The sequence below is a fragment of the Saccopteryx bilineata genome, chromosome 6 (genome assembly GCF_036850765.1).
Source record: "Saccopteryx bilineata isolate mSacBil1 chromosome 6, mSacBil1_pri_phased_curated, whole genome shotgun sequence".
NCBI classification, from domain to species: domain Eukaryota; kingdom Metazoa; phylum Chordata; class Mammalia; order Chiroptera; family Emballonuridae; genus Saccopteryx; species Saccopteryx bilineata.
In genome coordinates, this window is record NC_089495.1 from 186,580,002 (window position 1) to 186,606,725 (window position 26,724).

The 26,724-nt window shown below is 51.9% G+C and overlaps 1 protein-coding gene across 1 annotated transcript in view; it reads left to right on the plus strand.

The window, feature by feature from the left end:
• Nucleotides 1-26,724, plus strand: part of BMP7 (bone morphogenetic protein 7) — an 82,161-nt gene that overhangs the window by 45,325 nt on the left and 10,112 nt on the right. Inside the window, exon 3 of the mRNA XM_066236272.1 lies at nucleotides 12,079-12,227. Coding sequence (XP_066092369.1) covers nucleotides 12,079-12,227 — 149 coding nt within the window. The remainder of the gene's footprint in view (nucleotides 1-12,078; nucleotides 12,228-26,724) is intronic.

Below are 26,724 nucleotides of genomic sequence, written 5' to 3' on the forward strand. Positions count from 1 at the left end.
GGTTAAAAAGCACTGGGGTGGAGGGACGGGGGTCAATCCCCGGATGCTCACAGGTGAGGTGGGAACTGGCACCCGGGAGCCAGACAGAAGCATCTGAGATGCGGCACTGCTGGGTGTACCGTAGGGGAGGCTGCTGACCCTGTCCGCTTCGTGTTGTCTCCTCCCTTCCTTCCCGTTTGTGTTGCAGAGCACCCGCCCCCTCCTGACCCACGTTCCACTGCAGCCCCGCACCTGCTCACAGGCGCCCTGAGGCACGCTCCACTGCAGCCCTGCACCTGCTCACAGGCTCCGCGGGTGCCGTGGTCTGGGTTGGTAGGGCTTCTTGAGTGAGAACTGGATTATGAGTTCCTTTGAAGGGATGGGACCTTTTTTTTGTTTTTGCTGTTCCTCGGAATCTCATTGGGGACTTCTTAAGGAAAATACTTGGGCTCATCGGAGGCTTGTTTTCCCCCTTGATGTTGTGGGTTGGAGATGTGGGCTCATCCCTTGTTTCCGGGGTTGGGCCCCAGTTTCAGGGGAGTAGGAGGGAGGCTGGATGGTTTGTGAGTCAGCTTTGCATGTGGGACTCAGTTAGAAAGAGGAGCCCCCTGAGAAACCTGTCATTGCTTCTCTAGAGAAGGAATGGGGGTCCTCCTTGGAAAGCCTTTTCCGTCCCCAGCACATGTCTCCGTGCCCCGGGAAGCGCCACGCTGAGCTGTGTTCACACAGCACAGGAGGACTGGTGGGTGACAGCCCCGATGCCCACAGCGTCCTCTTTTGTCTTTTTTTCATCCCTGCCTCCCTCCAGGTGGTTTTTGGGCTCACCGCTCAGAAAAACGACTTGCATGTAAGTGCCTGACTCAGTATCTGGGGGAGTCCCCGAAATATGATGGGAGATGAGTACCCACCTGGATGGACTTTCGTGAGTCAGGGGTGTGAGGAAGTGTGGCACCTGGCACAGCTTCCTGCGTCCGCCGTGTCCGCAGCCTCCCCCCTCCCTCTTTGGTTTAAGGATCCACAGTCAGAATCCCTCACTTTGCGCCGAGTTGTTCTGATCTGTCCTTTGCTTTCGGAAACCTTGACGTCTGGTTGTCGCGACACATGCCTCTTCCGTCTGCAAACTCTGCTGTTAAGTTCATCTCCTCTCTCCCTCGTCCGCCCGCCCACTGCACTTCCCATTTCTGCCTCTGGTTTGGAATCTGAAAACAGCCTGTGGTTCTTTAAAAAGGAGGTAGAGAAGATGACCCTGTACGATAACTGTGTCTGTGTTGGTTTGTTTATTCCTTGAATGTGCGTGAACGAGGCTGAATTTACCTCGTTCTATTTTCGTCTGGAGCTGGAGGCTGGAGGAAATGGGGCAACCAGGGAGAGTCTCGGCGGATGAGTCTCCCGTCCTTGGCGTCCCGCCCGCCCACCTCCACCATGCCAGCTGCGCGCAGCTGCCCAGCAGCGTGGGATTTCCAGGGCCGGCTCAGACGCTCTGCGACACTCCCCACAAGGCTTGGCTTTTCCAGGGGGGACCCCAGAGGTCTTTATGTGTCACCGCAGGTCTGTCTCTGAGCACTGCCATCACCAGCGTGACTCACCTCTCGTCTCTTGGGAGGTTGAAGAGAATGACAGGGCCTCTGGTTTCCGGAAATTCTATGACCCAAACCCTGGGACTGTAAGCAAGGGGGTGGGGGTGGGGGACACACACACAAGAGTCGGGTTCAAAAGTAAACCTGAGACTGGCTTTCTCGCCAGCTGTGGCTCCTGTTTGTCTGCTTGTTCCTCCAACACGCGCGATGGAGGAGCTGGTCCTGATAAAGGGGTGCCACAAAAATGGTCGAAGTGAACCCCAAACAACCGGCAGCTTCCACCGAGGGGCTCTTGGGGGGGGGACAATTTGGCAACCCCCTGATTCCAGGGGTAGGACTGTGGAGGGTGGGGCATGGAGGTACCTGGGCGCTGACCAGTGTCTGTGGCCCGTGGGCATATGGTCGGGCAAGGGACTGGACTGAGGCCCCAGGGAGTTGGAGGCAAATCCATTTCTGGAAACACCTGAGTAATTTGGAAAAACAGCCATTCATCCTCTTTTGCTAACACAAACTACAGAAAGTGACACCAGAAAACCTCCTCGGCTGGTGGTAAGAATACTCTGAGGAGACCAGCCCATCTATTCAGCGTATCTTTGAGACCCGCTACGGGCTGCGCTGTTCGCTAGATGCAAGGCTATGACAGCGGCAAGCCAAGGGGGACCGGTTCCTGCCCACGAGGAGCTTAGACTCTGGGGGGGGGGAAAGAGGAAGACCCAGGGAGCCGTGCAAGGACATTTCAACGCCAGCCTGAATGCTAGAAGGGGGGGGGGGTCTTAGAGGGTATCAAATGAGGATCCGCCCATCAGGGCGTTGGTGGACGCTTCCCTGGGGAGCCGCAGGATGAACAGGTGTGACGGAGGTAAAGGGGGAGAGAACAGTGCTGCAGGCAGCGGGAGCAGCATGTACAGAGAGGCCTGTGGGAGGCTGGAGTCTGGGACAGATGATGACAGCCTGTAAGGAGGCTGGAGCACTGGGGGCTGGTCAGGAGGAGAAGGGGGTGAGAGGGGGTGTCGGGGGGATGGACCACCCTGGGCCTTACAGGAAGGGTGACTATACACCTTGTGTGCCCACCTGGAGTTATAACAGCACCTCCTTTCTCTCCCAGAAGTTTCCCAGTTTGGACATTCAGTTATGTAGTCTCCTTTGTTATGGAAGACATTAGGGAGTTTGGGCTTTTTATCCTAAGAGCTAAGAAAGGGTTAAGGCAGGGCAGTTATCTGTCAGGTTGCTGGGGACTGGGAGTGTGGCACAGGAGGAGTGGGAACTCTCCCTCCCGTGGGGAGGCTTTTGCAAGCTTCCCTGACCTCAGTCTCCCCACTGTGATGGGACAACAGCACCTCCCTCCCAGATAACGATGGGCTCTCTCGGCATCATGGAGCCAGACCCGTTCTAAGATTTTGGATCTTAAATGAGGGTCAAAACGCTGCAGTTGTGGCCCTGGCCAGTTGGCTCAGCAGTAGAGCGTTGGCCTGGCGTGCGGGGGACCCGGGTTCAATTCCCAGCCAGGGCACATAGGAGAAGCGCCCATTTGCTTCTCCACCCCCTCCCCCTCCTTCCTCTCTGTCTCTCTTCCCCTCCCGCAGCCAAGGCTCCATTGGAGCAAAGATGGCCCGGGCGCTGGGGATGGCTCCTTGGCCTCTGCTCCAGGTGCTGGAGTGGCTCTGGTCTCGGCAGAGCGACCCCCCGGAGGGGCAGAGCATCGCCCCCTGGTGGGCAGAGCGTCGCCCCTGGTGGGTGTGCCGGGTGGATCCCGGTCGGGCGCATGCGGGAGTCTGTCTGACTGTCTCTCCCTGTTTCCAGCTTCAGAAAAATACAAAAAAAAAAAAAAACACGCTGCAGTTGTCAACTCCTTGCTTTAAGGGTTGGGGCAGCTTAAATCCAGTGGGAGAAGGTTCATATTGACATTAAAGTCTGCTTCTACCCAGAGCCCTGAGCCTGTGGCTGATGATAGCACCCCATTTAATCAACAATCCTCACTGTTTTCTCCGCTTGACAAACAAAAAAACCTCAAGAACAGAGGTTGGCTTGCTCAGGATCACGCCGCTGGGATTGTAGAGCTTCCCAAGGACCCACAGGCTTGTGATGTAATGCCTGCATCCCTGACTACTCAGAGTGTGAACCAAGGACCACCCTGGGAACTTCATCACAGAGAGGATCTTGTGCTCCACTCGGATCTCCTGATTGTTTTCTCCTGCTGGTAGATGCCTCCCTGATGGGGGAGAACCTTCCATTTGGAGCCGTGTTCCTCATCTCTCTCCACCTCCAGCCCCTGTGACCCCTGTGTACGCACAAGTTCAAGAGCCTCTTTATCGCATGCCCTTGCCAGAGCTGACCTTTCTCCACAGCAGGACTGCTCAGAGACTTTACAGAGCTAGTGTGCATTATGAAATCTCTAAGGGGCAACAGTCATGGTGCTTCCCAACTTCATGTAAATACTGTACAAAGCGTTTTTGATTTTTGACCCTCCCATTTTCCTCTCCTGGATATCCTACTAATGGGAGGCAGTTTTCAAGATCCTGTTAAACTCCAAACCCTTCATTGCACACGGGGAAACTGAAACCCAGCCTTTAATGGCTGCTGCTTGCTTCCTGACTTTGACAACATGGGCTCCCTGGACTCAGGACAGGCATGTACTTGACCCTCCTGTGAATGCCTAGGTGTGGGAGCAGGAGAAAGGAGGAGGGAGACAGACAGACAGACAGACAGAAGGTCACCGGGCAGGGAAGACGTGGGCTGGTAGGAGGAGGATTCTACGCTTCTTTGTGTATTTTTCCACCTTTCTCCCAAATGACTTAATTTTAGTCTTCCTGGATATGCAGTCTTAGTGTGTGTTTAAAAAAAGCTTTGGACCTCCCTGACTTCATCTTCCCGCTCTGGGGATGCCAGGGACTGTTTGGTGACTGGGTAGAAAGGCAGGGCACTCCCTGGAGCCCAAGGTGGGGTGCTGGGACGAGGGCTGTGTCCTCCCCAGCCTGGGGCTCAGGAGGAGCGCTCCCTGGACCAGGAGCCTCGCAGCGGCCACGCCCGACTTCCTCCGTGGCTCCTTTGATCTCCTTCCCGGCTTCCCTGCAGGGCTGGGGTTTGGATGCTGGTCTGACTCCAGGTGCACGGAGCTGCCTTCCCAGCCTGACTCATCCTTAGCAGCAACATGCCTGCTCTCCTCCATGACATCACGTTAGTCTGGGAACACTCTGGCTTCTCTGTCGCTCTCTCTCTTGCTCTGTCTTCTGAGGAATGTTCCCCAGGCCAGGCAGCAGTTCACAACATGCAGGGCTTTTAAGATGTCCAGCAATGCAGTTTTCCAGAGAGCCACAGGATGAGTGTGAGGGGTCAGAGCAGGGGTGAGGGAGAGCATCTGCTGGTAACTGCCAGTGGAGAGCCATTGTTTCCACCCCTGCCTAATGCTCCCCCCGGCCTCCCAGTTCTCTGAGGACCAGAACCTTCCCCTAGTCAGAGGGCTTGTAAGCTCCAGCTGCCACCCACCTCTGTGCTGTCCGTGCACCTGCACCCTCTCCTTGTCAGCCTCTCTCATCGTGCTTTGCACATTCTGTTCCCTCTGCTGGAATGCCCTTCCTGCCCTCCTGGCTGCATTGGCCATGCTCATCCCTGTGACCTCCCTCTGGAGACGTTTCCCGAGAAATGTTCTCCCTAAACACCCTCACCTGTCACGTCCAGTCCTTTTCCTCCGTCTGCTTGCCCACAGGACTCCTCCCTCTCCTTCCGGCCCCCTGATCAGGGCTTGGTGACCCTTCTGTGTAATACAGTCACAGCCTCTAGACCCAGAGCTCGTCTCTGGTTGCCATGGTACCTCTGGCTCTAGCAGAGTGCCCGAGACACACGGGGCATTCAGCAGGATTTCAGGAGTGACACTCCGTTTTTTCCCTCTTGCTGCTGTACAGATGACCACACATGGCTTCAAACAACCCAAGTTGACTGATTTCACCGAGCTAATATCAAGGTGCACCCAGGACTGCGCTCCTCCCGGAGGCTCCAGGGAGAATGTTTCCTGTCCTTCCCAGTGTCTAGAGGCACCCACATTCCTTGGGTCCTGGCCCCTGCCAGCAGTCCTATCACTCTTAACTCTGCTGCTGTCCTCCATATCTCCTTCTCTGACCCTCCTGTTCTCTCTTTCACTTATAAGGACCCTTATCATTATATGGGGCCCACCAGGGTAATCCAGGATCATCTCAAAACCCTCAATTTCCATCCCCAAACTCTCAACCAGATCACATCTGCCAAGTCCCTTTGCCATGTAAAGCCACCTATTTGTGGGTTCTGGGAGCAGGACATGGACCTCTTGGGGTGGGGGTTATTATTCTGCCCACCACAGAATCTGGGGTCCATTTCCCTTTCTTTGATGGGAGGAGGCCCGTGGCACTGGGCCAATCACATTCTGCATTGGATTCTGTCTTCTCTAACTCTGGGCAGAGGATCCTGGCTGGGAGCACCCAGGTGACAGATGGCTCCATGTGCCTCGTGTCACTTTCTGTCTGGGGCATACTGTTCCCTAGCTGAGGATGCTTTCTGAACTCCTTGACACCTCAGTTGTCTCATCTATAAAGTGGGGCTCGTGACTGTGTGCACCTCATTGGGAAAGAAGGGTCAGGGCAAAAAATGTCACTCAAGAGCTTGTTGCACAGCAGGTGCCCAGGACGTGGTGTTGGGGTGCTGAGGCCCAGCCGTGCCTGCTTGAGCGGCCTTGGATGACTCCAAAAGTGGCCCTTCTAGGTCCTGGCTTGCATCCGCTCCTAAAGGTGATGAGCCGTGTCTGAGGGACCCTGGGGGTTGCGTGGGGGAGTCAAGCTGGGTCTGGGGCTGTGACGGCAAGAGCCACCCTAGAACGGATCCTGATTCTCACGCAGCCACCAGCAGCTTGTGCACAGGACAGAATCTCTGGTCTTTCCAGCTAAAAAGCAGCCAGAGTAGATTTCCAAGGTCCTTTGAGCCTATGAAGACCTAGACATCTGGGACCCACTGGCAGGTCGGAGAAGGTGTTATTGCCACGGTTCTGCAAAGTAGGAGGGATGAAGACTGACGCTGGGTCCTGAGCCTGGACAGGGACTGTCCCAGGTGCTGAGGCAGTGGGCACTGGGTGACCCAGCTGGCATCTGTGTTTCCTGCGGCTCCTGCTCCTACCTGGAGGCCCCGGGGCCACAGGAATCCTCCGACTTCCAGTCTCAGCCTTGCTTTGCCGGTTTCGGGGCTGGGTTCCCTGGAGCTGTGTGTGTGCAGAGGTGGTCAATGTCCTGAGGCCCCGGTCCAGAGGGTGACATCCTGCATCCCACATGAGGATCTCACTGCCACTGGAGTGTTTCGTGGGTGAAGGCCCCTGAGCTCACCGTCTCTAAATAGTCCCCAAAGAACCAGAGCATGGAAAACAGGACTTTCCACCTTCCCACGTTGGAGATTTTTAAAATACCCACTTTTCCATCGCGGTAGAACTTTCCAGGGGAAGGGGGGCTGAGAGACGCTGGAAGGAAACCAGCTCCTCCTTCACCCTGTGGGTTAGATGTCACCATCCTTATGAGTGTCCCGGGGAGGAGGAGCCCGTAAACCCCAGTGATACTCCGATCCCAGGCTGGTGGTTAAATACAATATTTACACCCCCCAGCACTACGGAGTTGGGGTCACTGGTGGTTCACAGCTCACAGGGAGCAGCGTTTTGGGGGAACCTGGCTTTCAGATGGGGAGTTGACCTACTGGTTTTTCTGCTTTTCCTTCATCGGAAGCTGAGATGCTGTGTAAGAAGGAGGCGGGAATGCCAAGTTGTAGACCAGCTCGCTGCCTCCTGTTAGCTGGGAGGAGGTGCAAGAGCCAGGCCACCCGGCGTGCCCAGGTGTGTCCCACAGATCCAGCAAAACATAGAAACGCGTTGCTCCCAAATGGGTCGCGCTTTTTGCAGAAATAGAGCTGCGTTGCTAAACTGAGACAGCGTCAACAGACAAGTATAGAGGGAAGCAGGTCACTTCAGAGTGAATTGTTGCTGGAACTCTGGGGTTGCGGGCATTCAGGCTTTTCATGCATAAACCTTAAACATATCATTGGTGTAATGACATTGGGCTGTGAATTTTGGACTTAGGTCATCTCTGTCCATTGCTTTAAATGTAGCTTCGTTGAGATATATACTTGTAACATGTACAGCTCAGTGGTTTTTAGTATATTCGGAGTTGTGCAACAACAAATAACCGCTATTCAATATTAGAACATTTTCATCAGCCCAAAAGGAAACTCTACACCCATTAGCAACAACCCTCTCCCATTTCCCTGTTCCTCACTTGTTGGCAACTACTAATTTTTCTGTCTCTGTGGATCTGCTTCTCCTGGACATTTCGTGTAAATGCTGTCGTCCAATGTGTGGTCCTTTGTGTCTGACTTCTTTCACTTAGAGATTTCAAAGTTCATCCAGGTCGCAGGGCATGTCTGTGCCTTGTTCCCTTTTGTAACTAAATGATATTCCATGGTAGGGATTTGCCGTATTTTGTTTATCCATTCATCAGGTGGTGGATATTTGAGTTGTTGGATTATTATGAATAATGCTGTTGCGAGCATTTGTGTATAGGTCTTTTATTTTTCTTGGATAGTAAAATTACCCAGACTTCAAAAAGTGGGACAAACTATACCAATGGACAGTAGAGCTGCATATGGTCCCAGTGATAGGAGGAATTGTTACTGGTCATATTTACAGTGACAGAAAATCTACATGAGCATACACTTTCCTGATGAATTTTGGAGTCAAACAACCAGACTTTGAATGGATATGTGGTCTATTGACTTGTGGATCTTTGGAAGTCATGTAACAACTGGGATCAGGACAGATAAAGTCCCCAGAATTTCCTGCAGTTTCTCAGGGAATGTGCACTAACACCTACACGACAACTTGTAGTAACTGCAGAGATGCCCCAGGGAGCCTTGACGTTGTGTCCCAGGCCGGCCTTCACTTGGGTCTCACCAGTCGCTGACGAAGGTGACGTTATCTTCACTTTATAGAGAAGGAGAGAGAGTCTCAGGATTTAGCCGGCTTGACCTAGTTTTCTCCTTTCCCTACCACTGAGGTCTCCTCTCCACTAGAATTTTCTCTGCCCCATGCAATATTGTGACAATAACGAGCACCACGCAGGATTCAACAACTACTTCCTGTGCCTCTTGTCCCTCTGGGAGAGGGCGAGTTGAGGTGACAGGCTTCAGTACTCAAGTTTGGAGATCACCGCGTGAACAATTGGCTTCACCTCTGAACCTCACTTTGCTCCCTTGTAAATTGGGAACAATAATCTTACTGTTGAGGAGAACCAGAGAACTGGAGCAAGGAAAGCCCCTAGAATTTCAGCCGTGGGGACAGTGGAAGAATGCATTTTGTTTCCTTGGAGCCCTTCACCCCCGAGCCTTTCCCACCTCTGCTCTCACCTGGGCTGGGTTGGGGAGGCCAGCATGTCCAAGGTAAATAAATGTCACAAAGGGCTTGTTCAGTTCCTCCTCGTTGTAAGATCCATTGTGTTTGGATGGGATGCTCCAGGTGGCAGCTAGACATTCCCACTTTCCCACCTGTCTGTCTGGACTTGGCTGCTGAGCTATTTCTCCATGTTCATGTTCATGTGGGCCAACCCCATGCCTGGGCCTTCCATCTAAAAGTGAAGCCTATGTTAGCATCTTACTCTTCCCACTTCCACAAGGCTCTCCTGTCCTGATGCCTTCAAACAAAGGTTTGGCTCTTCCAAATGAGCCTGGAACAAAGTGTGAGCTGTGGCTGGGAGGAGAGGAGTCGGTGTACTCACAGTTGATTCATGAATGAGTCAACACTAACCTTTTAACATCTGGCCCTTGGTGTCATAGCATGTAATAAGAGAATGCTTAGTATCGTTGGGCAAGGCCCTAATTCATCAAAGGCCTAATTCTGTTCCTTAAGTTACTATTTGTTGTTCTACTGCCCATAAGGGCCTATGCGGATAGCTGGTCACATTTTCCTACAAATAACAATTTTCCAGCGAAGTCACCACCCAGGTTTGGGACTTCTGTGCGGTGGTGTGGGTGTTCCTACAGAAGCCCTGGGAACCTGACTCAGTAGGGAAATTGTTTTTGGTTCAGAGTGATGTTTTTTTTCTCTCATCAAATTGTTGAGGTAGCCCTCCATATCCAGGAAAGTCATCGAGGCAAATTAGAGATGAAGACAGCAGGAAATTCTTGTCTGTAAGTTTAAAATTTGTGTGGACAGCCCCCAAGTCAGTTAGTTATGAAGCTAACCACCAGAAGGAGGGAGGGAGATGTGGACGCGTCATGGGAGGTCGTCTCATGGTTTTTATTCAGTTTGGACATGCAGGTCAAATTAAGGGTCTTCAAAATCCCTTGTGTCTCTAAAAAGACTCCTTTGCTTCTATAATCTCTCTGTATTAGAGAGAGGAGTTTCTTTTAGATTATAAAGGACTTCAGTTTGGCTGACTAGGAGACAGTGTAGCATCTTATACAGTGTGTCCGTAAAGTCGTGGTGCACTTGTGACTGGTCACAGAAAAGCAACAAAAGACGATAGAAATGTGAAATCTGCACCAAATAAAAGGAAAACTCTCCCAGTTTCATTCCTATTCAGTGCAGTTCAATGTGGGCTCATGCACAGATTTTTTAGGGCTCCTTAGGTAGCTATCCCGTATAGCCTCTACAGACTCGTCACTGACTGATGGCCTACCAGAACAGGGTTTCTCCACCAAACTGCCAGTTTCTTTCAACTGCCTATCCCATCGAATAATGTTATTCCTATGTGGTGGCGCTTTGTTATAAATGCGCCGATACTCACTTTGCACTTTGGTCACGGATTCGAATTTAGCGGCCACAGAACACACTGAACTGTCCTCTGTACCGTCCACATCTCGACTGGCATGGCCTTGGGCTGCTCCACTGTATACACGGTGTTACGTCATCATCTGCGCATGCGCACATGCTGCCACATCATCCTACAGAAACCGGGAGGGTTTTCCTTTTATTTAGTGCAGATTTCACATTTCTGTCGTCTTTTGTTGCTTTCCTGTGACCGGTCAAAAGTGCACCATGACTTTATGGACACACTGTATTATGACTATGCTTTGTCAGTGTAGCAGCAGGAGTCCCATTCCATTCATTATATTCCATTCCATATATTGTGCATTGCATAAATCAGCATTTTCTCAATTGGGTTCAAGAAGTTGATGAGTGAAAGAGAGGGATATGGGGCAGCTTGTAATGGGGGTAACTCCCGTACCCAACTTGTGATCTTGGTGATGTTAAGATACTTTATATACTAGAATTCTGCTACCTAGGGAATCAATCCATCTACCACCCATCCATTTAGCCGTCCTTCATCACCTACAGCAGGGGTCCACAAACTACGGCCTGCAGGCCGCAGGCGGCCCCCTGAGGCCATTTATCCGCCCCTACCGCACTTCCTGAAGGGGCACCTCTTTCATTGGTGGTCAGTGAGAGGAGCACAGGATGCAGACGCAAAGCGCGTCCTCACTCATGTACAGTACTACTTTCGGTGACACTGGACGCATGTGTCACGGCTCCGGAAGCGCGTCATATCACTTGTTACGGCTAGCAGTGACAAATATGGAACCGGACATTGACCATCTCATTAGCCAAAAGCAGGCCCATAGTTCCCATTGAAATACTGGTCAGTTTGTTGATTTAAATTTACTTGTTCTTTATTTTAAATATTGTATTTGTTCCCATTTTGTTTTTTTACTTTTATTAAAATAAGATATGTGCATTGTGCATAGGGATTTATTCATAGTTTTTTTTATAGCCCGGCCCTCCAACGGTCTGAGGGACAGTGAACTGGCCCCCTGTGTAAAAAGTTTGGGAACCCCTGCCCTACAGGGTCAGTTGTGGTCTTGCCTATTTTGCTACTGCAACATGAGAGGGAGAGAGAATTAGAGGACCATCTCTATTTGTAACATCAGTCTCGGAGCTCACCTCGTAACTAACGTCTGGTCAGTTCACGAAGAAGTTGTGTAGCCTGGAAATGAAGAGCGTCTGTACTAAAGCTCAATTTCCTGGGCTCAAGGCTGAACTTGGCAACTTCCTGGCTAACTGGCCTGGGGCAAGCCATGGTTTTACCATGTACTCAGTGGAGATGGGGATACCCCTGTAATCAGGGTTGGGAGAATTGAATGAGATAATGTGTGAAGAACACTTGGGGCAGTGCCTGGCAAATGGTAAGAAATCCAGCAAATATGAACTACCGTTCCCTGAGACATACAGCAACATGGAGGTTGTGTGATTCCAACCTTCCCAGATTCTGTTCCGCTGGCACCCCTCTAACTTGAAGGGCGAGCTTGCCCCCTGCCCCTGTGTGTATCTCTTTACACCTCTCCTTCAGTCCATTTTCCCATCACAGCTACTAAGGGGTCTCGGTCTGATGCACACATTTTTAGGGACCAGCTGACCTCCTCCTACTTCCCCCACCCCACACAGTCCTCGTCTTCATCTGTCTGGCTGGATCACTGGGTAGCTGAGCAGTGACCTGCTGACCCAGAGCCTGCGTCTCCTCCTCTCTTGTAGGGAGTCGGACCTGTTCCTGCTTGACAGCCGCACCCTCTGGGCGTCAGAGGAGGGCTGGCTGGTGTTCGACATCACGGCCACCAGCAACCACTGGGTGGTCAATCCACGGCACAACCTGGGCCTGCAGCTCTCAGTGGAGACCTTGGATGGTAAGTCCCCAGCCCCCGCCCAGCTGGCTCTGATACAGCCTGTACTCCTGGACTTATGTAGGATCTCAAATGCTCGTGCTTGCTTCCATCAAGAGCAGGCATCCCCTGTGCCCTCCCCAGCTAGTCCTCGATGTCTAGCCTTTTGATCCAAACCAAAAGTAGCCAGTAGCCCCTGTGCACGAGATGATTACACAGTTGGCTACTGCTGGATTAGGTGAGGCCTCTTTGCTCAAAGTGTGGTCCCACCGCAGCAGGTTAGAAATGCAGAGTCTCTGGCCCATCCCAGGACTGCTACACCAGCACCTGCATGTTAACGAGAGCCCCGAATGATGCCTGAGCACATAGCAGTCTGAGCCTCAGGACACGGGCATTCTGGGCTGTCCTGCACATTGTAGGATGTTTAATAGCATCCCTGGCCTCTACCTGCCCAGTGCCCATAGCCTCTCCCAGTTGGAACATCCAGACATTTCCAAATGTCCCCTGCAGGGTACAATTGCTCCTGGTGAAGGGCCACTGCACTGGTTGGTGCAAGGCATTCAGCCCCTTCCAGGAAACACTAGATGAGGTTCTAAGTCACAAATACTTGGAGAACCAGCTGTTTGCCTGCCCCTCCTCCAGCACCTTTTCACCCCCCCACCCCCCCATCCCCCACACACATCCGTCTTCTCTGGGAAGAACTGATGGGAAGGGGAGTGGGGAGCTGGAGTAGGTCCACTTGTGCCAATTTCTTCTTCCCTAAAGTGTATATCTTATTAAGTGGGGATGGTTTGGGGGTGTGTAGTAGCTTCTTCATGAACCAGTTTTAAGAAAAGCCATTTATAGTAAAATAGATAATACACGCCCACGGTTCAAAAGTCATAGGTTGCAGATGTGTGCCACGGTGAATAGTTTCCCTCTGGCTGCCTTCCCCCGGCTGCTGAGTTCCACCTCCCAGAGGCAACTGCTCTTATGTGATTGGATATCTCTTCAGAGATGCTCTCTGGGTATTTAAGCAATTACATACAGATTCTGTTTTCCTTCCTTATTTTCCTCCCACAAGTGGTGGCAGAGTATAAACAGGGTCTTCACCTTGCTTTATTTTCACCTGGCAACTTATCTCGGAGGTTGGCCCTTTTCAGTGAGTAAAGAGCTTCCTCATTCCTTTAAAGGCTGTGTGTGTTTGTGTTTGTGTGGAGTGAGTGTGGGTCTGCCACTCACAGGCTGTGTGACTCTTCAGAGCCTCAGCTCCTCACCTCCAGCATGTACGTGATGAGAGGTCTTGGGCTGTTGGATTGTCCTGAGATTAAATGAGTTAATATAGAAAGGGTTTACAAATGGTGCCTTAACATGCATAGGAACCTCCGGGCATCTTGTTGAAATGCAGGTTCTGACTCAGCAGTTCTGGGGTGGGGCCTGGGAGTCTGCATTTCCAAACAGTCCCGGGCGATGGAGAGGCTGCTGTTCCCTGGGCAGGGATTTAAGTATCGATGGCTGAGAAGAAGACCTGGCTCATAGTACAAGCCCTGGATGAGAGTTCTTTTTATTGTTGTTGTAGTTGCTATTGTTGTTGTTATTGTTCTTGCTACCAAAAGTGACTTACCCAGTCCCCTTGGGAAGGACATCTAAGTGTATCCTTGCCTTTTGCTCTTACAAGCAGGGCTGCAGCGGAAACCTCAGTGCACACCTCACTATCCCCTCGAGCGAGTCTGGCTCTGGGATAAATGCCTGGAAGTGACACCATTGGTAGATTTGATAGATATTGTTAATTTGCCTTCCTGCAGGGGTCGTTCTGTTGGCACCCCACCAGCCGCTGCATCCACGAGGGCACCTGCTTTCCCATCTCTGTCAGCCCAAGTTCTCAGACGCGTCCATTCCTGCTAATCCCACAGATGACAGCGGGATCTGTAGTTCTCTGTGGTGCGGGAGGCTGCGCCCTTTCCCAGGTGTGCCCCGCGCATCGTCTGTTCATCCTCTGCCCACTGTTCTCATCAGTGGCTCTTTTTCTTCTTTACAGTCTAGGCACATTTGGCCCTTTGTGATTTGAGCTGCAAATAGTTTCCCAGTTTGTCGTTTTTCTTTCCACTGCGGTGAATACTGGGTTTTGCCAAGTGGATTTAGACAATGTGGCTGCATTTGATAACCTTTTCCTTTATCGCACCTGGGCTTTGCCTCTATTCCTTCCTGTCAGAGGCCACTGCTTTGGTCTGGAGCTGCCCCCTCTGCTTGAGCTTCTGAAAACCAGAATTACTCGCCTAAGGCCCCGGGCCACGTGGGAGGGGCCACAGAGTTCAGGACCACACTTGTCTTGTTTCCTGGCCAGTCTTCTTTCTACTGATGGTCCTGCAGCCTTCCCTGCCCTCCCTTCCCCTGTCCACATCCCGGACACTTCAAAGTGGGTCTTCGAAGGTGCTGGATTTTCCATCCTTTTATATTGGCTTGGCAAACTATATCTGGCGGATCAAATTTGGCCTGCCGCTTGTGGTGTGGCCTGTGAGCTAAGAAGAGTTTTCACATTTTTATATGTGAAAAAATCAAAAGAGGACTATTTCGCGACGTGTGAAATGATATGAAACGTCCACTTCCAGGGTCCATAAATATAGTCCAAGTGGCACACGGCCGCACTCAGCGGTTCGTGTGTTGTCTACGATTGCTTTTGTGCTGCAGCAGCAGCAGACTTGAGGACTTACGACAGAGACTCTGTGGCTCAGGAAGCTGAAAATATTTATTATTTTCAGAAATACTACTTATAGAAAAAGTTTGCCACCCCTGCTAAGGATCATGGTCTGTTGAGTGTGAGAAACGCTAGGTTGGATAAACAAAACAGATTTTTTTTTTTAAACAGATTTCTCTTCAAAACTTATCAGAGCTTTTATTTTGCTGATGCCCATTGTGAATCTCCTGATGGGGAGCCGATTTGGCAATAGAGCCCTTAAACCTTTCCCTTAAAAGCCCCCGTGGAACTTACTGGGAGTGAAGGCAAAGTGAGGCTGAAGTAGACTTGATTTCTCTCTTCAGGGGGACGATTTCCCTGGACTTGTAGATATTGCTAGAGTAGACCTTCCAACTTGACCCCTGTGGGTCCTGTGCTTCTGTCCTGTCTGCCCTGCTGGCTCGGGTGGCCCAGGTTTGGTTTTTCTCCGAAAGTGACACTCAGTTCCGTTTCCGCTAGTGTTGGGTTTGCTGTCATCTTTCTCCCGTAAAACGTCAGGGTCTTTGTGCCCCTTTGCCTCCAACTGTTGCTCCCCCCGCCCCCGCGATGTGGACAGGGCTCAGCACTTAGCAAGGTGGCACCGCCTGACGGTCAGAGCGTGGGCTCAAGAGCTGGTCAGACTCCCCAGGCTCAAATTCCCAGCTCCACGGTTTCTAACCACATGACCCAGGGTGAGTCACTTAATGTCCCTCATCTGGAAAATGGGGTTAATAATCATTTCCACCTCCCAGGGTGGTGGTGTAGGATTAGGTGAGCTCATGCAGGTGGAGAGCGTAATTGCTCAGCCTGCGGTGCTCCTGTGCTCAGCACAAAGTTGGTGCTTTGTGCCACCCACTGTCTCCTGTAATCCTCCCCACCCTCAGGGAGCTGGATGTTATCATTACCATCCTATGGTGCAGGGAGCAGACTGAGGCCCCTGACAGGTGGCGGGGCTCCACATTCCAGCAGCCGCCCGGGGACCCCTCTCCATCCGCGGGGAGTGGAGTCTGGTAGAAGTCACCGATGCTGCCAAGAGTCAGGGCGAGAATTAGGCACTGGACCCCTGACTTGGTGCCCTGTTTCCTTCACTCCCAGATGGGCACTAGGGGGTGGGTATTACCGCCCTGGGACTCGGTCTGTCCAGGTGCTGTGCATGTTACAATATTTGATGTGGTTGCCTAAGTCAGGGAAGGGGCAAAGTTTACCAACTGGCCAGTTTGGCTCATTAGGCATGTGAAATTTTCACCTTTTGGGAATAAGATAAGAAGCAAGTGAGGTCAGCATCCCCAGACCACAGGCTCCTGGCCGTGAAGTTCTTTTTTCCCTGCCGTGGAGTTTGTCCAGCATGGTGCGGTCAGAATTCCTGGGGAGGCACAGGAATATGCAGACCTCTGGGCTCTTCCCCAGAGTCACTGATGGCGAGTCCGTGAGGGTGGGCCCAGGAATCTGCTTCTTCTCCTGAGCTCCTTGGGTACCTTGGGGCCTGGATCGGTGATAACACTCCAGCAAAGTTGTGCCCTGTGTTTTGGGGTATTCCCATTAGTAAGATGGTGCCTGGGTGATTGGCTTCCTTCAGGTTCTGAGTGTAAACCTTTTCCTGTTAGATGTCTACACTAGTGAGAGACCAGCAGGGCCCGCTGAGCAGTCTGTGAATTCTGGAGTTCATGCTGGGCAGCCTCGTGCCCGCCAACGGTGTGCCAGCCTGAGCTGCCTGTAGAGACAGCCTGGTCCCTGCCCCCTGGACCTCCCACTGGCATTAACATAAACTCGTGAGCACCGCTGCTCCGGTCAGCATCCGGGTCAGCCAAGTCCTTGTGGGGTATGGCCCCCATGCCCAGTTCCCAGCCCCCATCAGGGAGGAGTCGGGGCACCGGGTCAGGGGTACAGCATCTAATCTTCGTCCAGTCCTAGACAGCATCTTGCAGCCACTAGATAACTGCTAGAATATGGAGCCCTGTCACCTGTCAGGGCCTCAGTTCTTCACTCATATAGAGGGCATGGTTGTGGTAGTGACATGGGGGATAGCTTCCGTCCCCAGGAGGTCCCATCATCACAGACCTTTTCTAGAAGCTTTGTGGTTGGTGCGAGGTGAGCTCTCTGCCCACCTGGTCTCCAAACGCCGCCTAGACCACCCAGGCAGCGTGTCTGTTCCCACTGCCTCTTGCTGCAGCCTTCCTGTCTGTCCCCCCCTCCTAGTGGCACAGCTAGGACTCTGCCCTGGGGGTGTGCCTGGGTGGGGGAGAAGCCCATAAATTCCCGGGGAACCTTTAGCTCATCAGAAACCAGCTGGGAACCCCGGCTCCCCTCCAGGACAGGACGCACAGGCCAGGGCACTGGCGCCTGCATGCCTTTCCCTCCCTACAGAAGAGAGGAGAAGCACCCCTCCCATCCTGAGCATGCAGCCTGTGCAATCCCCAACCAGGAGTGGGTGGGAGAGGAGAGGAAGGGCACGCTGCATGGAGGGATCCTGACACACTATGGCCCCACTGGCATGGGCAGCTAGCCCCTGAGAAGAGGGCTGTCTAGGCGGTGCTTGGGAGAGCAGGCCAGGCTTTGTGCCCCAGCTCCTGCGCAGACTCCTCCTCCAGGCAGCCTTGCGGGATCTTGGGCAGCTAGTCCCTTCATCTGTTCCATGGGTTTAATAGTGACCGGGAGGAAGACAAGGGTGAATTCATGCAAAATGCTGGGCCCTGGGCCTGGCACCCTGTCTGTGCTCTCGAGTGTGAGACATTATTATTATTGTTGTTGTTGATACGTTTAATTTTCACAATGGCCCTGCCAGGTTAGCGCCATTGTTGTTACCAACATCTTACAGATGAGAAACTGAGGCTGAGAAGGCCAAGCAACCTGACCAAAGTCACTCAGCTCCAGGTAAACCTTGACGCCATGTGGATTCTGACTCTGTTTGCAAGAAAGCTCAGAGGAGTGTGGTCACCAGGGACCAGACTAGGGGGCACTGTATGATTAATGAGCCCATGCTGGGGACAAGGCGGGGCCATGCAGACAGAGAGCCCTAAACCCTACCAGCTCCTGGCTCCTGCCTGGCTGTTCTCACCACGTCCCCTTTCCTTTGAGGGAGAGAGTTTGAAAAAGAACCCAGGAGACGGTGGGCCCTCTGCAGGACTAATTAAAAGACCCCGTGACTCAGAGGTGGCCAGGGCTGCATCTGACTTTTGTGGGCTCCTTCTTCCATAAAAAAAATATTAAAAATTATGTTTTTATGACCATGTTGGTATAAAGACAAATATAATCCTGGCTAGATTAAAAATTAAAACATTTTCTCTGACCCTAAACAGTTCCTGTTTTGTCTTCTGATTTTAAGACACATTAAAATATTTTCATGGGACCCTAAAAGTGTCGTGGGCCTGGGCACCGTGCCTGAAGGCCAAGCTGGCCCTGGGCCCCACACCCCAGGCTGGGGAGTGATTCCGAGCGCTCCCTACCCCAGCACCTGGCTGTTAGAACCAGCTTCCTACAGTTAACAGCCTCTTCGCCCGCATAGCAAGCACATTTATCCACTCAACAAACACTTGCTTGTACCTACAATGTGTGCCAGGGACTCTCACAGGCACTGGCTGTGGCTGTCATGTTGCTCGCATTCTCGTGGGAGCAGGCAGAGTGTAGAGGGACCATATGCTGGAGGCCGTGAAGACAAGTTCTGAGTTCTGAGGACGGCTCGGGAATCTTCTGGCTGGTCTCCAGGCCAGTACGCTTGGTGATCCCCATGCCGCCTTCCATTCCAAAGCCGTGGGGAGATGAAGACTGCTTTTGGCTGGGTCTCTATCCTCCCTGCAAATGTAGAAGCATCTGGTCATTGGTTCCCAGTATGAGGACTCCAGCACCTTATCCTACTTTACAGGGTCCCCCCTCTTTCCCTTGTCTGTAGAAGAAATAACTTAGAGGCGCAGGAGGGCAGCGTGCATCAGCCCTGCCTCTCTGATCCCAGAAGATGATCTGGTGGCCTAGTTTCCCCCACACACTTCCTCCTGGTGGGCCTCCAGCTGCTGACCAACACACCCTGAGCTCCAAGACCAGGAGGTCCCTTTTCCTTCCACCCAGCCCGTCTCTGCCTCCTGGAGTTAGACACATGGGCGTTCTGGATGTCTGGGTGCCAAGAGTCTCGGGCTCCTCCCTGCGGGTGTAGGGCACGTGTGCCTCCTCTTGATCATCCCAGATGGCATCAGATGGGATTGCAAGGCACATAAAGGACTGAGGGCATATGCTATCCATGTGTGATGCTCAAGCCGCAGCAGCTGGGGTCGGCTCGGGAGGTGAGCCACTTGCCCACAGTGGCCACCGAGGCTAAGCCCCGTAAAGCCAAGGCTGGTGAGCACCCCGCCCCCAGCGCAGCTGCCTCCAAGGTGCCTGTGCCCTTGTGATTGCTTCACATCCTGTTTGTCCAGAAGCTGAAGAGAGACAAGAAGAGGCCTCGATGACCCAGAGACTGGGATAGGTCCTTCCTGGGCTGGGCAGGCAGTGGTGACAGGGATGGGATTGGGTAATTGGGGCCAAGCAGATGTCACAAGTGTTAACTATGGGCTTGCTTGTCACTTGGGCCTTGGTCCATCAAGAGAAGTGGCTGGAATTAATGTGTTTTGCACAGTTAACGAGGAACATTCTTACTCTGTGGGCCTCCTAGGGGCAGCTGATGGCCTTGGGCCTGGAAAACAAAGACTCCACGAGAAAATCAAGATGCTGCCCGTCAGTGGGCCGGCTGCGTCCCTCCTTCCCCAGGAGGCCCCGTCTGTGCTCTGTGCCTGCCCCTAGGGCTCTTCCTCTGGGCTTGGCTTGCTGATTCTGCTCTTGCTACCAGTTGCTGTCCCCAGATCAGAGTCCCATGTCCTTCCCAGAGTCCAGTGTCCACAGCACCACCCACCTGGCTCACCTTTTGGAAGGCCTTCCTCCCTGTGCTTCCCTGAAGTCTCGGAGGCCTGGCAGGTGGCTCACAACCATGCCCAGGTGATCTCTCCTCTCCCTGATGTCCACCTGGACATGGTGGTGGGTCAATGGATAAATGCTCAAGCTCTGGTCAGCTGGACCAGGGTGTAGACTCCATCTCTGCCCTCCTTGGCAGAGGGTCCCGGGTGGATGCTCCATGCCTCGGTGGCCACTGTGGGCAAGTGGCTCACCTCCCGAGCCGACCCCAGCTGCTGCAGCTTGAGCATCACACATGGATAGCAGATGCCTGGGACCTCTCTTTCCTCATCTGTAAATATGGGATCAAGAGTCCTGCCCGCCTGACCAGTGGTGGGTCAGTGGATAGAGCGTTGACTTGGGACATTGAAGTCCCAGGTTTGAAACCTCGAGGTTACCAGCTTGAGTGAGGTGTCACCGGTTTGAATATGGGATCATCGACATGATCTCATGGTCGCTGGTTTGAGCCCAAGGTCACTGGCTTGAGCCCAAGGTCGCTGACTTGAGCTGGGTCACTGATTCAGCCTGAGCCCCCAGATTAAGGCACATATAAGAAGCTATCAATGAACAACTAAAATGACACAACTATGAGTTGATGCCTCTCATCTGTCCCCCTTCTGTCTCTCTCTCTCTATATATTTTTTTAAAAAGAAAGAAAAAGTAAAAATAACAACAAAAAAAGAGTCCTGCCCAAGAAACAGGCTCAGCACAGTGCTGAGCTCACAGCAAATGCTCAGAAAGGATTGTTTCTTATCTTTGTTGAGAATCAATAACAGGGAACTAGCTCTATCAGGAGTACCTTCACTGGCAAATAATAGGCGATAGGATGTCTCATCTCATGGGGACATTTACGGTGTTCTTTATGAGTCTGGAAGTAAGTGGAATAGGGTTGGTTAGAACAGAGGTCAGCGCACACTCTCTGTCCACCAGCTAATAAACGTTTCAGGCTTTGTGGGTCAGGCGTGTTCTGTCGCAGCTCCTCAGCTCTGCACCTCTGCCATTACAGCGTGAAAGCAGTGTGTGGATGAATGCACACGGCTCTGTGCCAATAGAACTATTTACAAAAGCAGCCGGTAGGCTGGCTTTGGCCTGGGGCTCTTGTTTACAGGCTCTTGGGTTAGAGTATCAACAGCGTAGTGAAGACTTTTTCCTCTTGGTCTTGTATGTTGCCTGTGTTGGCATTGTGGCCTGAGGCTCTCATCACATCACAGTTGGCAAGATGGCTGCCTCCATGCCCCCGAGCATGGAGAGAGGAAGGAAGCAGGTGGGCTGGATAAAAGATGTTTTTGTCTTGTGCCTGCCTTTCTAGGAAGGAAGATATTTCCTAGTAGCCTGCAGTCGCCATCCTAAAAGGAGCTGCAATCTGGAAACACTGAGGTTGCTGGTTCAAAACCCTGGGCTTGCCTAGTCAAGGCACATATGGGAGTTGATGCTTCCTGCTCCTCCCCCCCTTCTCTCTCTCTCTCTCTCTCTCTCTCCTCTCTATAATGAATAAATAAAATCTTTTTTAAAAAGTTAAAAAAAATAAATAAAAGTTAAAAAAAATAAAATAAAAATAAAAGGAGCTGCAAGAGAAGCTGGGAAGGATTTGATTGGCCACCTCCTTGGGTGAAAGAGGACCAGGGACAAGGAGGCTGGGTGTGGCAGTGGGGTCTGCACCCGGTAGCTTCTGCCTCACGGAACGCCCCTAGGATTGGGCCCTTTGCACTCAGCACTAGCGGGAGAGGAGCCTGCTGGGACAGCTTCCCTGGCTCTTCAGGGAGCAGGTGTGATGATTCTGGAGCAGTTGGGCACCTAGAGTGTGCAAAGACTGCGGGAAATTGCCCCACAATGGACTTCACTCTGCTTCAGTAACAGAAATGAAAACAGGCCGCACAAACGCCAGCACTGGAGGTGTCTTGTGATATCCATGGAGGCAGCTCAGATGTCCTTCCCCAGCTGAAGGAGCAACAGCTTGCCTATTACTTCCACACTGTGGGGTGCTTGCTGCTCAGCAACAACGGGATGTACCCCGCGGGTGCTTCTCAAAGACATGCAGGTTGAAATAGGCCAATGTAAAAGTCTGGGAGTCCATTGATATAAAATGCCTGGAAAATGCAAAGCTAGAGGAATGAGAACAGGTCATCGGTAGTGGCCTGAGGCTGGCAATGGGGGGAGGGCGAGACTAGCTGAGTTTGTCCCCCTCAGCACTGCTGACAGTTTAGACCAGATCTTTTCCTGTCATGGTGACTGTTGTGTGCACTGTGGGACGGACGGTTAGCAACCAACATCCCCAGCCTCCACCCACTCAATGCCCGGAGCACCTGTCTGCAGAAACTGCTACCTGTCCCACAGGGAGCAGAATGACCTCTGGGTTCAAAGCACTGGGATAAAAGGCAGCAGAAGGGCATTCTTTTGGGGTTGATGGGCTGCTCTGTATCTGATAGAGGCGGTGATTCCATGAATCCATACATGTGTTAAATAAAACTGACAGATCTACGTATAAAAGAAGGGTCAACTTTAATTTATGCATTGATGAGAGAGAGAGAGAGAGGAAATGGGGAGGGAAGGAGAGAGAGAGAGAGAGAGAGAGAGGAAGTCAGGGAAGGAGAGAGAGAGAGAGGAAGTCAGGGAAGGAGAGAGAGAGAGAGAGAGAGAGAGAAAGCATCAACCCATTGTTCTACTTTGTTGAGCCATTGAGTTGTACATTCATTGATTATTTCTTTTTTTTGTTGTTTTTTTTAATTTTTTTCAGTTCATTTATTTATTCTTTATTCATTTTTAGAGAGGAGAGAGAGAGGGAGAGAGAGAGACAGAGAGAGAGAAGGGGGGAGGAGCTGGAAGCATCAACTCCCATATGTGCCTTGACCAGGCAAGCCCAGGGTTTCGAACCAGCAACCTCAGCATTTCCAGGTCGATGCTTGATCCACTGCACCACCACAGGTCAGGCCCATTGATTATTTCTTGTACGTGCCCTGACCAGGGGTTGAACACTCAACCTCTGCATGCCAGGACAATACTTTATCCACTGAGCCACTTGGCCAGGGCAAAAAAAGTTCCATTTTACTATATGTTCATTTAAAAGTAAAATTTTTTAAAGCCAAAGAAACAAAACAAGCAAAATACAACAGAGAAAGGCAAACCTCTCTATGAAACTAGCAAATTCATTGCCCCGGGCCCACTTACTTCCCTGTTGGGTGGGCCAGACACCTCCCCACAACTTTGCAGCTGCCTGCAGGGGATCAGCGATAATCATACATCTGGTAAACCTTTCCATCCTAACTTAAGGAACAGTTTTTTGGCAGATAAAACACAGGATGCCCAGTTAAACTTGAATTTTAGGTAAACGACAAATAATTGCTTAATATAAGTATGTCCCACAGATTACAAACATTATTTCTTTATCTGAAATTCAAATTTAACTAGATATCCTGTATTTTTATTTGCAAAATCTGACAACTGTATTCTTGAAAAAAATTTCCAGGTTTGTTTGTTTTTTTCAATGTCTTAATATAAATCTTTTTCAACTTTTCTAAAGCTACAGACCTATGTTAAAATACTATGGATATCTTTTATTTTTTTCATTAATTTAGCCATCTCAATCCCTATGCCTAATACCTTCAGCTTGGCCCCCAACTCAGTGTGACTTGCCCTGGACATTTAAATACAAATAATCAAAACGAACACTTGCACGTGCTAAGTAAAGCCTATGTAATGAAATCATCGTAAAATGAAAAGGAATTTCTCTCTCAGCCAACCCACAGGACCTCTTCCTCAATATACTCTTTCCTGGCCCTTTGTGAGGGTATTAAAATAAAAATGAACTTCATGTATGAACATACCCACATATGTTCATATAGGCTTTAAATGTCCTCCCTCCCACTTGTGAGCACACTGTGTCACATTTGGCCACTCACTCAGGAGCTGATTCGAAGGACCCTTCCTTCTGTGGGCCCGATGGCAGCCTGGGCCTGTCTTGTTCCCAGTCCGCCCCCCCGCCCCCCCGGGGCACAGAGCAGTGCTGGCACAGACACGGTGCCAGGGACACTTGTGCACAGATGCACGCACCGTTTAGGTGACTGGTCAGCACTTCATGGCTGCCCCGAGCGTAATTATCTTGTCTCGATTATGTCCCACATGGTATCTTGGGCTTTGCAGTTAAAGATGTGACTGCAGTGACTCCCCTGTGTGTGACCGTCTAGACTGGCTTCTTTTGCGATGGGAATATGGGATGTTTTTGACTCCCAGGGGTCACTTGGATACATTTTGGGGAGCAGCCGGGGATGTCGCTACACACACACACACCCTACAATACCCAGGCAGCCCCCAAAGAGCACATCCAGCCCAAACATCACGGGCCAGGTGGAGGTGGAGAAGCCCACTGCATCTTGGTCTGGGCCCAGCATGCCTCCTCCCCTCTCTGGTCCGTGCAGGCTGGTCAGTGGCAGGTGCAGGTGGAAAGCCCCTGGAGACCCTCTTCGTTCTGTTCTGCCGCCCGTTTCCCCCTAAGGCTGAGGACCCTGGTCCTGGCTGTCCTGACAGCGAAGACCAAGCCCGCCCCCCTGCCCCCCCGCTGGGGGTGTAGGGTTACGGTATCTGGAGCAGCATCGCGTTTCCAGGAGAGGCATTTTTATTTTGCCCTTAAAAGCCTTCCAGGGGGGAACGCAAATCCTAGGGGCTCAGCTTTAATGGTTCCTTTTACAGAACCGCTCCAATTATAGATGGGTGAACTCAGGGAAACCCCGCTAAAGAATGCAGGAGAGCGAACGTTAAAGGGGTTAATTTAGGGGGAAATCGTGGTGGACGGGGAGTTTGGTCTTTGAAACGCTCGTTGTTAAAAAAACCAAAGTGAACCCCTGGTGCTGGCCTGGTCCTTGGGAGGCCGGGTTTCCTGACTTCCGCCGTCTGGGGGGCTCCGGGTGAAGTTAATTCCAGATGTGGATGGGCCCACGGCTCCAGGAGCACTGATTGCCCTGGCCTCTGACCCCTGCCACCTCATGCGGGGCACCATAGCTGTTGTGGTTATTCAGCCTGACCTGGGTTCAAGTTGTGCACCCTCGCTTCCGAGCTGGGTGTCCTGGGCAGGTCATTCAGCCTCTCTGAGAGGGGCTTTTTCTGTCCTGTCTCTTGCTTTATCTTTGGAACACTTACCACCACTGGACATGACACCATATACGTATTGGCCAATGGCCTCACTACCGCCAGAGCTGATAGAGAGCCTGGTCTCCCATCACTCTGGACCCGTCGGCAGAACATAGGACATGGTGATTGCTCCATCCACTTTTTCCGCTCGGTCCCTGGGGTCCAGTTTCCTCTCAGTGTCGTCCATCGTCCTGTTCAAGCTGCTTCCAGATGCCTCCAGATCCTTCCTCCCTGGGCACTCCTGTGCAGCCTCTGCCCCAGGTGCCCGACCTCTCAGTGGTGGAAACGGGCACCTGGACTCTGCCTGCATGTGGCCTGTCCAGCTACAGCTCTGCCCAGGCGAGCCCGTCCAGTCTCCATGTGGACCCTGACCGCAGCTGAGCCAGCTTTCATTGAGCACATTCGAGTAGCAAAGCTCTGCCCTGAGGAGTTTCCGTACACTGAGCGGCGGACGCAAGGCTTGAACCCAGGAAGGCTGGCTCTGGGCCAGAGCAGGTCTTGGTCCCAAGTCTGTGCCTCCCCGGATCAGGAGCCAAATGTAGGCTGCACTGTCACCTTCCACCCTCCCCCCCGGGCTTGTTCTCCCCTACCCCTGCCTTGGTTTCCCCGCCTCAGCAAACGGCTCCTCCCTTCTTCCAGATGCTCAGGCCCGGAGTGCGGAGGTCATGTGTGACTTCACTTTCTCATCTTTCGCATCCAATCCCTCAGCAAGTTCCCTCGGTTTTCCTCTCCGAACAGATCCCAGATGGGTTGTTTCCCAGGTTGGGACCTTGTATTCTAGTTCTACGACCATTGGGTGAAACTGGGTGAAAAGTACACAGGACTTCCCTGAAGGGGTTTTGTTTTGTTTTTGTTTTGTTTTTGTTTGTTTTTGCAACTTCCTGTGAGTCAGTCATTATTTTGAAACAAGACATTGAAAATGAAATAAATTCTAAGGATGGATTTAAACATGAACTACTGAAGATCTGACCGTTTATAGCCAACTCTGCTGCTACTCTCGCCCTGCCCAGGGCCACCTCCCCTTGCTCTCTGGTTTCTGTCCTTGACTCTTCAGTGCGGTCTCCAGGGGCAGCCTCAGGTGGTCTTCTGCAAACAACTCAAGTTGCCCACTCCTCGGCGCTCAAACACCTGTGATTTTCACTTCATGCAGATTGTATGAGCATCCTGAGGCTGCAGGAACAAAACCCCCCAAACCCAGGGATTTAGAATAACAGCTTTATTCCCTCACGGTCTGGAAGCTGGAAGGCCGAAGGCAAGGTGTCCCAGGGCCTGGCTTCCTTCAAAGGCTCCATGGAAAGGGCCTTGCCTCTCCCAGCTCCTATTCGCTCCTGGCACTCTCTGGTGTGCCTTGGCCATCTTTCATGTGAGTGTGCGTGAGTGTGAGTGTGTGTGTGTGTGTGTGTCTCTCTCTCTCTCTCTCTCTCTTCACGTGGCCTTTTAGGACACCAGTCATTGCATTAGTGCCTTTCCTAATCCAGTGTGACTTTATCTTAACTGATTTCATCTGTACCGACACTATTTCCAAATAAGTTCACATCCTGGGGTTCTTGGGGACATGGATTTGGAGGGACACTATTCAGCCCAGTAAACAGAGTGAGGCAGAGTGCTTGCTGATGCCCAGAAGACCCTGTGTTCTTTGTGCCTTACTGTCCCCCACCACTTACCCCTCTGATCCCTTTCTACCCCCCTCACCCCCAGTTTCTGCCCCTTGGACACGCCCACTTGGCTCCCACCTCTGGGCATTTGCCTTTGCAGTGCCCTCTGCCTGAAATGCCCTCTCCCCACATATCCACC